Source organism: Xiphias gladius, chromosome 2, assembly GCF_016859285.1.
Source record: "Xiphias gladius isolate SHS-SW01 ecotype Sanya breed wild chromosome 2, ASM1685928v1, whole genome shotgun sequence".
In the NCBI taxonomy this organism is placed as follows: domain Eukaryota; kingdom Metazoa; phylum Chordata; class Actinopteri; order Istiophoriformes; family Xiphiidae; genus Xiphias; species Xiphias gladius.
The window spans coordinates 20,692,803-20,705,509 of NC_053401.1; the positions used below are offsets into that span (position 1 = coordinate 20,692,803).

Genomic DNA, 12,707 nt, shown 5'->3' on the forward strand with positions numbered 1-12,707 from the left:
AAACGTGGCCTCAAAATGTCCATCTGGTGCCACCCAGTTGATTCATAATTGTCTTCGCCAGCCTTGAGTCTGATTCCTTCCAACCATTCATTTTTCATGACCGCGGATGGCGTCGTATGATATAAATATCTGGCTCACCTCGGCACCGATGTGAAGCGTGACTTTGAAGTTGTGCCTAATTAAGCGGCTGTACAGTTAACCAGCTGAACAATAAGGCCCTGGGCAGATCTTAGGTATGTGTTCGACAGCTAATGGAACAGGGACACAAAGCAAAGCGAGCAGACTCGCAGAGGTGCATCTAATCAGGTTACATGGAGGTGGACATACGTGAGCAGGACGGAGGCACACATACGAATAATGTGGGAGCTGCATGCTTGTATGTGTATCCATACCAACCCTGTCTCCCGCAAAGTATGTTATATGCTGTTAATTTGCTCTGTCAAATATGGCTTGATGGAGACACAACTACTGCCTGGGCTATGTTCACTATCAACTTCTTTCTTTTTTTTCATTTCCAGGAAGCGTGACGTCTTTATACCGAGGTTGTAGCGGGGAGCTTGTGGTGGATGGCCGGGCCCACAAACCACAGCAACCTGACGTCGGAGATCAGGGTTTGTGTCCTGTGTCCAGTGTGTTGTTGGGTTTGGGCTACTTAGACATTTGGTTCAGACTAGCAAACGATCGATTAAAAAAACTCAAATCCTCCCATCTCGTGCCTGCAGATACAGTCAATGGAAAGGTCTCACTGTCCTGTTGAGAACACAATCAGGACATCATTGGTCATTAAACTGAAAGCAAATCTGTGTTACATCTCACTAACAATCTTATAGACACTTGAGGCCATTTTTCTGTTGTTATTTTTCATGGATGTAGCTAAGTAAATGGCTACATCCACATCCCCATGTGGAACTGAACCAAGGACAATGCAATTACATGGTACACATCCCCAGTCTTGCCCACAAAGCTCTGATTGGGCCATTTTTTTCCTCCACCCGGCGGAAACAGCTGTCGATGTGCACATCCCGACCTATTTGACGTATGTCACTGAATAAATCAGAGATGTGGGCAGTGACTCAGCGGTCTGGAACCTGGGTAGGTCAAGGTGGATGGCTGAACGTACGAAGCACAGGACCTGAACACCAGAGCCAGGACTTCCTGAGCCAGTCACTGAGCCAGTCAGTGTTGACTTTCAAAAAGATACGCTCAGTAGCAATCAGTTTGCACAATACAAACCGTTCTGATAATTAAAAACATAGTGTGGCATTACAATTTCTACATACCAAGTTTGATATTGCAAATCACTTGTATATGAACATGATTATTAGCAAACACGGTTGATCCATACAAATAACATTCATTAAATGAAGTAGTATTGCAGGACGGCAGGAAGAAGTGCGATGATCCAATGGAGCGGCAAAGAAAAGTGATGACGGGTGGAGCCTCGAGGTGGACGGCAGCACAAACGCTTGGACGTGCAGGTACATACTACGCTGGGCGTCTGCATACGCAGATATGCTCGACACGTGTGTAGCTGGCACACATGTGATTTCCCACCAGGGCAATCTGCTGTCCATTTGGGCTCATCGTGGCCACTGCTACTCCCTGGCCGCACTGAAGCCCAACAGGGGTAGCGGTAACAGTATTATATATATATATATATATGTGTGTGCAATCCACCGGCCCACGGCGCGGGAGCCCACCAGGAGGTTATAAGATCTTTCACTTGCTGTTTCCTGCATGCGTGGGCTACCTCTTTTGAGCAGATCATCCAGTGTTTTATAACATTTTTAAACACACCTGCAAGCGATGCACGAGCACCATCCCCCAGTTCCTTCTTTTTCCTCTGCTCTGCCCCCGACTCCTGTTGCCTTTTTTGGCCCAATCTTCCCAAAATTGTCACGGCAGTGTTCCCGTCATGCCTCAGGGCCGGCGCAAACCACAGGGAGGGAGTGTTTACTTTCAGAACCGTCATCCTGGATTCATGTCCTGACTACTACGAATCAGCACGAGCATTGACATATCTGTTGTTTAACCCGACTTCTTAGGGAACACGACTTTCAATACACTGCAAGCGTTGTGAATTGTGTTGCTCTGAAGTTGTTTGACCTTGGCTTTTTTAAAAAGTGGCAGAGTGGAGACAGGATTTCTTGAAAAAGCAGCAAACATTTCATTTTAATATTCTGACAGATAAATTCTTTGGAAAAATACAATCGAGGCAGAAATGCTAAAACATATTATCCTAATGCAAAATAGCTGCGTATGAGCACATTCATTGGAGAGGTTGTTTACAGTGTCCAGCATACAGTGCGGGCAGTATTGGTGAGGCTCCTGGGTGTGTCTGACGTTGTTAGTTATGGACGACGGTCGAGGGTGTTCCGCCCCCTCTACCCAAGCTGTGAAATGCCTGGCTTGTCTGAGGAATGACAGACCCTGGAGGGCCAAGGGTCCCGAACAAATGAGCTCCTATAAAACTCTTCTCCTTATGCAGGGACAGGACACAATGCAGACGAGCAGCCGCCAAAAGCAGCCTTCATGGTAATTTCACTCCACTATTTACAGTGCCCACCCATGGGTTTCACAGCTCTGTGTTGGAGCCAGTCACCTTCATGTGCCGCGTGAGGCATTCATCATATCAGCAGCTGACACATCTAAACATATCAGTACACTTTACCTCCTAACAGCAAACACAAGTGGGAATCTGATGATGACAATTCTTCTGTCTAAAAATGTTGGCAAATTGGGTTAAATGATAGTAAAGCTGTTGCTGTTTCATACATTTAGTTCAGCACTAAGTCTCCGCATAAATATGTTACACCTGGCAGAGTGTTTAAAAGCTGCATCGTCGGATGTGCAGGGGAATGTTTTCAGCAAAGCTAATGAAGTTAATAGCTGGAGCTGAGGCGCTTTTATGAGCTGCACCTGGCCCATAAATGACTCCTAATGAGGAGCAACTGAGTTGACTTTTAAAATGCCTCCCTCTAGTGGAAGACAGACAGGCTTCCAGAGCATCACAGCCAGGTCTTCTCTGTTCTCTATCTCCCACGAACAGAGCGGGAATCCAATTTCTCCTGACTGCTCCTACACCTCTAAATGTAGGAGTGAATAACAACAGAGCAAAATGCTGTGCAGTAATTAACACGTGTAACACGGTACAGTACAGGACATAAACTGTGCATTTGAGAGACAGCTATTTAACATCCCCCAACCTCACATGGCTTCCTTCTTTGTGTTTGTTTTATCATTTGGCAGCACATTATTACACATTATTCATTCTGACTTTGGCTGCTGAGGTAATCAAAATATAGTCATTTTATCTCTGTTTCAGTCAGTAAAGGAAATGAATAATGAACCAAATGTGTATTATGATATCACAGAAAAATACAGATAAAATAAGACTGATATATTGATTTTTAGTTAATTTTCTGCTCTGACAATCAAGTCTAGATCAAATGTGGAAATTACTCTTAATGGAAACATGACGCTATGACCAATACAGCGAGGCATCCACTTTAAATTACAGATGACTGAACTATTACAGTGTTTTAACACGAGTGGAGAATGTAACAGCAAATATATTGGAAACTGAAGTTCAGCAAGACAAGAAAAATGGAAAGTATAGTTTTGTTTATATTAGTAAATACTATTACTTTTAAAATTTTCCTGTAAATACGTGCTGCTGATGCTGCTGCTGGATTACGATTGATTTCAGTAACATTTTCAAAAAGGAAAGAAATCTGGGGGTTTCAGCAGAAATGTGGTGGTGTGGTCTAAGTGGAGGGTTCCACAGTGGTGCGGTTTATATCGAAAGAGAAAAATAAAACTCCTACTTTTGTATTTTGGTTTCCGTCCTCTGTGTTTCTTTGGTTCACTAACTTATTTGGTTAAAATTGTTATCAGGGTCTATGGTTGGCGCACAAGTTCCGATACCAGCGCGTCGTACCCTTCTCTCTCTCTCTCCCGCCATTTCCTGTCTTTATCTCGACTACCACTATCCAAAAAAAAAAAAGCAAAACTACCAAAATATATATTTTTCGATTTAAAATTTGTTATCGCCAGCAAGAGGAAATAAATTTTCATTTACATATATTTTGTAGTTGCCACTCAACGGATGTAATAGGACACCTTCTCTGATGACTGAGGTGTAGACACGTGACGGCAAAAAGATGGACAACAGCTGTAGTATCACTATGATTTGATATTTCCTTGTAGGAAAAGTCAGTAGAATATAAATTTCAGGTTATTGTTATGAATATTATTTGATGCAAATTTCCTGAAACATCCTGACAAATAATTGAGGATGAACAAGTAAAACAGGTAAACCTTGTTTAATGCTTTGCTGATCATTCAACCGTCGCGTGTTTCTTATTCAGATGAATAATTCATTAGTTCCTCAGTGAATTACAGCAAATAATGCAGCTGATGGTTCGTTCATCTTTATTAGCCCTTAGAAATTTGACATGAGCATTACAACAGGACATTGGCCAATAAAGAAAATTCAAAAGATTCAGTCATTACTACTGATATATTTATTTTCTATACAGTGTATAGTTGATGAATCAGATATTAAAAAGTATTCATGAATTCTACACCAATTCCTCATTATTAATACAGCTGTTGTTAAATATAGGGATGTATATGTGTGTATGTGTCTCCATACTTTATGTCTTTATGAGTCTTTCTTTTGATGTTTTTATCATTAGTGACTGTACAGAACAAACATACATTAAGTCATACGTGAAGTATGTGTGGTTGATCTGAGGACAGATTCTGCAGGGATTTTCAGCTTGCAAACATGAGCCTTTGGGGTACATGGAATTTCATTCCTTTACTCCAACATGATAACCTACTGCACATTTCTGGGGAACAAGGTTGTGAATTGCAACAGAAAAAAGCAGATACAATTTCAGATTCGTATTTTTCAAACTCAAAATTCAAGAGGTTTAAATGAAGAATTGGAATGGCCACTTTTCAGCAAAACAGCTTAATTATGTCATTTCTTTCATACTTTGTAATGTACTGTTGTTGCATATCTATTGCTGCTAATCGCCTTGTTTTAAGACAAGAGGCTACGTGAGACATGTGAGACATACATTGCATCCAGGAAGTAGTCAGACCCATTCACAGTTTTCACATTTTTTTTATGTTGCAGCTTCATCCAACAATCACCCCTCATCACTCTACACTCAATGCTCCATAATGACACAGTGAAAACAGAATTTTAGACATTTATTTAAAAGGAAAAACTGAAATTTCATGTTGACACAAGTATTCAGACCCTTTGCTGTGAAATTTAGCTCAGATGCCTCCTATTTCTCTGGATCATCTCTGAGCTGTTCCTACACCTTGACTGGAGTCAGCCTGTGGTGAATTCAACTGATTGGACGTGATGTGGAAAGGCACACACCTGTCTATATAAGGTCTCACAGCAAATAATACATATCAGAGGAAAAACCGAACCACGAGGTCCAGGGAACCGCCTGCAGAGCTCAGAGACAGGATTGTGTCAAGGCACAGATCTGGGGTGGGCTACAAAAAAATGTTCTGCTGCATTGGAGGTTCCCAAGAGAACAATGGCCTCTGTAATTCTTCAATGGAAGAAGTCTGGAACAACCAGGACTCTTCCTAGAGCTGCTGCCCAGCCAAGCTGAACAATCAGGGTAGAAGGGCCTTGGTAAAGGGGGTAACCAAGAACCTAGTGGTCCCTCAGATGGGAGAAACTTCCAAAAGGAAAACCGTCACTGCAGCACTCCACCGATCTGGTCTTTATGGCAGTGGCCAGACTGAACCCTCTCCTCAGTGAAAGACACATGAAAGCTGCTTGGGAGTTTCCATAAAAACACCTAAAGGACTTTCAGACTGTGAGAAACAGGATTCTCTGGTCTGATGAAACCAGGATTGAACTGTTTGGCCTCAAGTCTAAGCATCATGTCTGGAGGAAACAGGCACCGCTCGTGGCCTGCCCAATACTCTCCCAACGGTGAGGCATGGTGGGGGCGGCGTCGTGCTGGGGGGGTGTTTTTCAGCAGCAGGGACAGGGAGGCTGGTCGGGGTTGAGGGAAAGCTGAACAGAGCAGAGCACATCTTTAATGAAAACCTGGTCCAGAGCGCTCAGGACCTCAGACTGGGCCGAAGGTTCACCTTTCAACAGGACAGTGACCCTAAGCACACAGCCAAGACAACGCAGGTGTGGCTTAGGGACAACTCTGTGACTGTCCTTGAGGGGACCAGCCAGAGCCCTGACTCGAACCCAGTTAAACATCTCTGGAGAGACCTGAAAATGGCTGTCCTCCAACGGTCCCCATCCAACCTGACAAGAACGGCAGAAAATCCCCATCTATTTGAATGATTGTAGGATGAGGCTGCAACATAACATGTGAAAACAGTGAAGGGGTCGGACTATTTCCTGAATGCACTGCAGCAAGATTTCAAATATAGATATAGTTTATATGCTACTCCAGGTTGTAACTGAAGTAAACAAGCCACTATTACTCTGGTGGTATCTCACTTGTAAACCTGTTCAGCATTACACCTTTTAACCCCTTTTGGCCAGAAATACAGAATGTCCAGGAGATCCTGTAGAACCTGTCACCCAAACATGTTTTTCTTACTGTCAGTATTAACGCATTCACTGTGACTCTGCCACTGCAGCAATAGTGGTAGAGTCACACAAACATAAGCTGGTGAATTAGTCTCTATGTTTTTTTGTTTCACCTTTAAGTTTATAACATGTCTCATTCCTTTGTTTCATTAGTGTCCATAAAAAGCAAATTAATATGCTTTTAAAATGAATTAAGTTGTTTGTTTTATGTATTTGTTCATGTTTATTAAATTAAATTGTTTTGGTTGTAATTTCTAAGCACAATAAGCTTCCATGCACTGCAAAGAAAGGCTTGACTGACTGATTGGAGGATTGTTCCTGGAGTTAACATTGTCTTATGATGGAAAGTCTGGTGTTAGAGAGAAAAAAGTCATGGAATTAGAATTCACACACATGAATATAACGTGTGAATGTAGCTGTGCATGTTTGTATATGTGTACGTATAGTGGTAGTCCAGTACCAGCTCTAAAGGAAGAGAACTGTGCTGAGAACCCTGTAGGCCATGGAGAAGGTGACCAGCATGCCCAGTATCCAGGAGAGACCCCGGCTGGGCTGAGGCAGAGCGGCGACGTAGGCCAGGGTGTGGAAGATCCGCGAGCCGGTAAAGAGGCGGAAGTGAAGCAGAGCGGCTGAAAGCTCGGGTTCAGTCAGAGCGTAGAGAAGGCCGACCACCACAAAGGGAATTATGTTCTCCAGGTCATTCTGGTGACACCTGGACCACAACAACACACACGAAGCATAGCGTTAGTCCAGAGTGTCATCAGCTGTTTGCGGTATGCTTTACGATGACCGGCTCGTTCACAATCATATTAGTGCTTTGTCATACCCATGCTGTTTTCTGGCCCAGCTCGCTCCACCACCTCAGCCTATGTGGAATTTTCTGTTGTGATTGATGTGTACATGAAGTGTGTGTTCATTAAGGAGGATCGGCTCTGTCAGCAGAATCCCCCTCACCTCTCAGACCATTTGCTTTAATCTCTGACTGAACATAAACATGACTAACTTACTGCATAATGCCGCCTTCAAATGAAATGTTTTGAGTTCATGCTTTCAACAGGAGAAATGGGGTGCAACATACGGGTGCACGTGGTCTTAGTCAGCACGTCGCCACTGATAGGCACCTGACGAGAAAAATGGACATTGCCTTCATTTTCGGAAAATGATGAATGATTTTGTTTTTTCTACGTGTCAACACCATGCTGAGGATCACAAAATGAACAGACAGAAAAGATAAGTAACTTCCATGGGCTCTGTCATTTCAAATAACGTGAGTCTGCATCACATCTCATGAGTTCGGGCATCAGAATCTAAGCTGTTTTCCTTGTAACATTTAAAAAGAAGCAGATGAACATCAGTGATTACATTTTTCAAGTAAATGGTGATATTTATCTGCTAAGATTGTTTAATCTGAGTCGCTTTTAGGGGCCTGAAGAGGTAAAGGTATTTATCATTTCCCAAGTATTTCCTCATCTTCATCTTTGTCTCATGACCCCTAAGATTCATCTTGTGACTTCTTGGCAGGTCCCGACCCCCTGGTCGCAAACCACTCTATTACGGTAAGAGATTCACAAGTATTATACAGTGTGTTTTGTCCTGGGGTTTAATGGGACTTTGGGTGTTTAATTAACTTATTCAATCTTTCGTGTGTTTATGTATAAATTGGCATGAGGCCTGTCGGATTTAATAGAACAATGACAAGAGAGAGGAGAAAGTATTTGTCGAGTCATACTAGTGGCATCTAAAGTTTGACACAGAAACTAAAAAGAAAGGATTCATTATAAATAAACAGTACTGGCCCACAGTGTGTTTGTTTGAAAATGAAATGTCACTATTCTTAGGACATTAGGTGTTTTTTGTACCTGCGCACTCGTTCCACATCGGGATCTATGCGGACCAGTTTCTTGTCTTCTGCTGACGAGACGAATTTGGTGTCTTCTAGGTTTGCAAACACCTGAAGACAGACCAAAGAGGAGTTCAGGTTCAAAGCTCACTCATACTGTTTGTCCTTATGAATGACGCTACTTTCTACACTGTGAGGTGAAAAAAGCACCTTTCTTGTCAGGCGGAAGTAAGAGGTCAAAGGTGACATGAGCATCATCTTCAGGATGACAATAGTGGCATAAGTAGAGAACGATTGCAGGACCTGGCTGTCCATCATACTGTGGAGTGATGATATTGTCTCTGTGAGAAATCCCTGGAGAACAACAGCAATACATATTTAATGCTTCTACTCTTTAGATGTCAGAACATCTTGTTTCGCTCCAGTCTGACACACTGGCTGAAAATGGTTGCTGGGGAGCACTGAAATATACCACGTGGGTCGACAAAGACCCATAGAGAGACAGGGCGCGAAGACCACCTAGGCAAAATGGACAACTACCACAGGCCCCTAAAACCACAAATCAGTGCCTGTCACTTGGTTTTTGTTATTTTGATTCATTGTTAATCTGTTTTCAAATATGTAACATCAAAAGTACAATTTCAACTAAAGTGCGTCCTTTGTGCATTCTGTATATCCTATAGGGGAACAGAGACCAGCACAACAAAGTAGATAAAGCTAAAATGAAGTGTGATCACCTCGGTCCAAGCGAGCAAAAGACATTGCAGTTGTCACTGTGGTCCAACATGAGGCAGTGCAAACTCCAAAACTGTTTCATGAGCAACTACAGTCTAATTATTTCACAAAACGTATCAATACACTCCTTACTATAAATACATTTACATACGTCTCCATACATTCTGTACATTCCTGTTGGCAAAAGCAAGAGCATTGTGAGCTGTGCTGTTAAGAGTTTACATGGCATAGTACAGGATGCAGCATGTGGAGCTTACCTTGTTTTTGCACAGTCACCGTGAACAGCAAACACAAGTCCAAAGATCAGTTAGACACGAATGCCTGGAATTTACCCCGGGCTTGTATAATCTGTGGGAGGAGCCCTGAGCTGGAATAACACTCTTTGTTGTTACTGCTATTTCATAATTTCATTATTACCAATGATGGATGTATAATATACACTGGTACTTGCACTCTCCAGCCTTTTTAAAGTGAATATGGGCGTCATTTCTATCTGCGCTGGCTGCATTCGAAGTTACATTCATATCTGAACACTCCTGTTATATTTTAAGTAACTGGGTGAATTTGCCTAATTTTACATGAATGACCTTCTTTTACATAGCCAGACCTAACACTTGTACTTCAGTAAATTTTCACAGCTGTAATTCATAGCTGCTTTTGAGTTTTAGTATCTGTTCCATTACCTTGAGAAGCAATTACCCTGACACAAAGTTGATAGAAAAGTTTATTAAAAATACATTTTCCATCCATAGTTCCAGCAAGTCAAATGGAATGCAAAGAATAAATGCAAAGAAAGGTTCATAATGAAGCTCGAAAGAAAAAAAAAGTGAGGTGAAAAAACAGATTCGGGTTTCATGTCGGAATCAACTCTAGAGGAAGAGAACTGTGCTGAGAACCCTGTAGGCCATGGAGAAGGTGACCAGCATGCCCAGTATCCAGGAGAGACCCCGGCTGGGCTGAGGCAGAGCGGCGACGTAGGCCAGGGTGTGGAAGATCCGCGAGCCGGTAAAGAGGCGGAAGTGAAGCAGAGCGGCTGAAAGCTCGGGTTCAGTCAGAGCGTAGAGAAGGCCGACCACCACAAAGGGAATTATGTTCTCCAGGTCATTCTGGTGACACCTGGACCACAACAACACACAAAATACAATGTGATGAACTAATGTACTTATTAACTATTTAAACTTGCAGTATAGGGTTAGGAGTCCAAACATTTAGAGGTTTACAACATTCCACATCGACCATGGAAAGCCTTTATTATACCAGTTCACAATCTGTTTGATAATGATCTATTACAGTGATTGTACTGCAGCTGCGCTTTTGTTTAAGGGGGTCTGGGGCCAAACACACTGGCTGAGAGGGCCTGTGCCGAACCCATGACTGTATGATTTGTACGTTGCTGTACATTATCCTTTTTATTTCATTACGTTATTACTCAACTTCCCAGGCTAAACTAAACCATTTGTGTTATTTAAATAGGAGTATTTATGCATTTGATTAATTATCTATTTTGTGTATTATGCCTGAGGGAGCTCATTTTGAATTTAAAATAATTATAAAACCTTTCAATATGTCAGTCATCCCGAAGAACTGAAATATACCTACCTACAGTAAATGCCATTTCAACAGACTGAGATCCTCATAGGGATAGAATTAAGGCAACAAGTCCTCCAGCCTAAATAACCATATAGGTCCCTCCCTTTTGATGCAACGCTTTTTGATATCTCTAATTAGCGCCCCTACAGCAGCAGCAGAAGGGGCGCTAATTATGCCACATGGAAACTGTTAAAAATCCCAGTTGAAAAAGAAATGAGTAACCCTTTTATGTTGTGACAACGCTACGGTAAAGATTTGGTTAAGATTAGGCCCAAAAAAGACTCTGTGTTTACAAAAGGATAATGGTTTGAGTTTCAAGACGTACCTTGTGAGGATTGGATGACATTTGTCATCGTGGTTACAATAATAAAGACGTGGTTAAGGTTATGGAAAGGTCCTAGTTAAAAGAAAGAATGCTGACCATCTCTTACTGTTGGGTTACAACTTGTGGTAAGAAAGAACACATCGTCGTCCCACACAGTATTTCTGAAAATCAACTGCTACTTTCTGATGAAATACCAGTGACTGTAGCGTCTGCATTTCAAGGACAGATCATCTCACCTTCGAACGCGCTCTACGTCTGGATCGGTTCTCAGCAGCTTCTTCTTCTCCTCTTCAGACTTTCTCCCCACATCCTCCTCGTTAGAGAAAGCCTTAATTGCAGGGACAATAAATGCATTGACTCAAAGTCTGTCGTGTTTACCTCCGCCTCTACCTCTACCAGAAGAAAGGTTGAAAGGTGATAATATGGTATGGTGTAGAAATGCACGTGCAAGAAGAGAACATGAAGAGCTGTTCAGTGAATATAACAATTAAGTTTAATCTGTGATTCCTTTCTAAGTTATTGCCATTACCCAATTCTTTTTTTTGTTCTGGTCACTGTCTTTTACAACCGGGGTTGTGCCCCAGACCGTGTAGATGACTTTTCATTTTATAGTACTGTAGAGTACCATAAAATGGATGTGAGGGGGGGTTGGAGTTCATTATTTCTTGCATCATCTTGCATCGTGTTTACGAGGATGAAAACCAACACAACTCTTATTGGCTTTGAGGTTGTTAGGGGGCTAATCTCGGCTAAACACACCCAGAGACCTTATACTGTATACCCTGTGCATAAAACCATGAAACCCAATTCCAAACAGACATATCTTGCTTTAAGAGATGTCGAAGGCCCTACTATTGTTACCTACCCCTCTGGTGAGGCGGTAGTATGCAGTCATGGGCCCCATCAGCATCATCTTCAGAATGACGATAGCAGCATAGGTGGTGAAAGCCATGAATACCTCATTTTCCATCAGCGTCGCCATCTCTGCTGCTTTATAGCCGGACAAAAAGGGAGATGCAGGAGTTAGTTTACCATACTGTTTCACACAATTTTAATGTCACACAATTTGAGTCCATTTCTACTTTTGATACTAAATCTGTATTATATACAGAGGTTTATATCCTAAATAAAACAACACAGATGAAGTCAAAAACAAACTGCTGCTACAAAAGTACTGTATAAAAATGTCCTTTTTATGAACAATAAACTACTCATACTCTGTTATTATTCAAAGTGCACTTGTGCCCATAAAGTGGTCAGTACAATACTGTCAGTAAGATAATGTGAAAATAAAACAGACACGGCCCTGCTGACTGGTCAAACTAGTTTTAGTGTGAAACTGTGCCTGTGGGTTTCAAAGCAAGTCTTGTCTGAACACAACACACCCAGGAAGACAAAAATGTCGAAATGATCTAATGTAAAAATGCAATGCCATTTATAGTTCAAGAGTTCAACTTACGTCCGCTGGTGACTCTGCAGAAGCCTGGATCTATTGCTTAAAAACAATCTGATCTCTCACCCAGGAAGCGAGGAGGCGGGACAAGTACCGTGACAGCCCAATACAAAAGTGCATGTCTGTGGGAGTGTGTCTCCACGTATGAGAACCACATGCAATCATA

The 12,707-nt window shown here is 42.1% G+C and overlaps 2 protein-coding genes across 4 annotated transcripts; both read right to left on the minus strand.

The window, feature by feature from the left end:
* Positions 1 to 6,258: 6,258 nt before the first annotated feature.
* On the minus strand, positions 6,259 to 9,458 carry LOC120801697 (microsomal glutathione S-transferase 1-like). 2 transcript variants are annotated; one of them, XM_040148877.1, is made up of 4 exons: positions 9,431 to 9,458; positions 8,649 to 8,792; positions 8,458 to 8,549; positions 6,259 to 7,310 (listed from the first exon to the last, which is right to left on the minus strand). In XM_040148877.1, exons 2-4 carry the CDS (start codon positions 8,754 to 8,756, stop codon positions 7,064 to 7,066), a joined length of 447 nt encoding a protein of 148 aa, XP_040004811.1. In that variant the 5' UTR covers positions 8,757 to 8,792; positions 9,431 to 9,458; the 3' UTR covers positions 6,259 to 7,063. The 2 variants fall into 2 exon arrangements, with proteins under 2 accessions (XP_040004811.1, XP_040004820.1); XM_040148886.1 differs by lacking the exon at positions 9,431 to 9,458 and adding an exon at positions 9,176 to 9,394.
* Positions 9,459 to 9,930: 472 nt separating this feature from the next.
* On the minus strand, positions 9,931 to 12,598 carry LOC120801875 (microsomal glutathione S-transferase 1-like). Of its 2 annotated transcripts, none has more exons than XM_040149193.1 (4): positions 12,548 to 12,598; positions 11,954 to 12,078; positions 11,325 to 11,416; positions 9,931 to 10,289 (listed from the first exon to the last, which is right to left on the minus strand). In XM_040149193.1, the coding sequence occupies exons 2-4, from the start codon at positions 12,068 to 12,070 to the stop codon at positions 10,043 to 10,045; spliced, it is 456 nt and encodes a 151-aa protein (XP_040005127.1). In that variant the 5' UTR covers positions 12,071 to 12,078; positions 12,548 to 12,598; the 3' UTR covers positions 9,931 to 10,042. The 2 variants fall into 2 exon arrangements, with proteins under 2 accessions (XP_040005127.1, XP_040005137.1); XM_040149203.1 differs by having other exon boundaries at positions 11,954 to 12,075; positions 12,548 to 12,556.
* Between the last annotated feature and the right edge of the window lie 109 nt (positions 12,599 to 12,707).

Bases quoted from the DNA above. Each gene is read 5' to 3' on its own strand.
- LOC120801875 (XM_040149193.1), bottom strand. From the start codon at position 12,070: ATGGCGACGCTGATGGAAAATGAGGTATTCATGGCTTTCACCACCTAT. The intron at 11,417-11,953 runs GTAGGTAACAAT...CCTGCAATTAAG, and splicing joins ACTACCGCCTCACCAGAGGG to GCTTTCTCTAACGAGGAGGA. The intron at 10,290-11,324 runs GTGAGATGATCT...GTTGTGGTCCAG, and splicing joins GACGTAGAGCGCGTTCGAAG to GTGTCACCAGAATGACCTGG.
- LOC120801697 (XM_040148877.1), bottom strand. From the start codon at position 8,756: ATGATGGACAGCCAGGTCCTGCAATCGTTCTCTACTTATGCCACTATT. The intron at 8,550-8,648 runs GTGCTTTTTTCA...GTCTGTCTTCAG, and splicing joins ACTTCCGCCTGACAAGAAAG to GTGTTTGCAAACCTAGAAGA. The intron at 7,311-8,457 runs GTACAAAAAACA...GTTGTGGTCCAG, and splicing joins GATGTGGAACGAGTGCGCAG to GTGTCACCAGAATGACCTGG.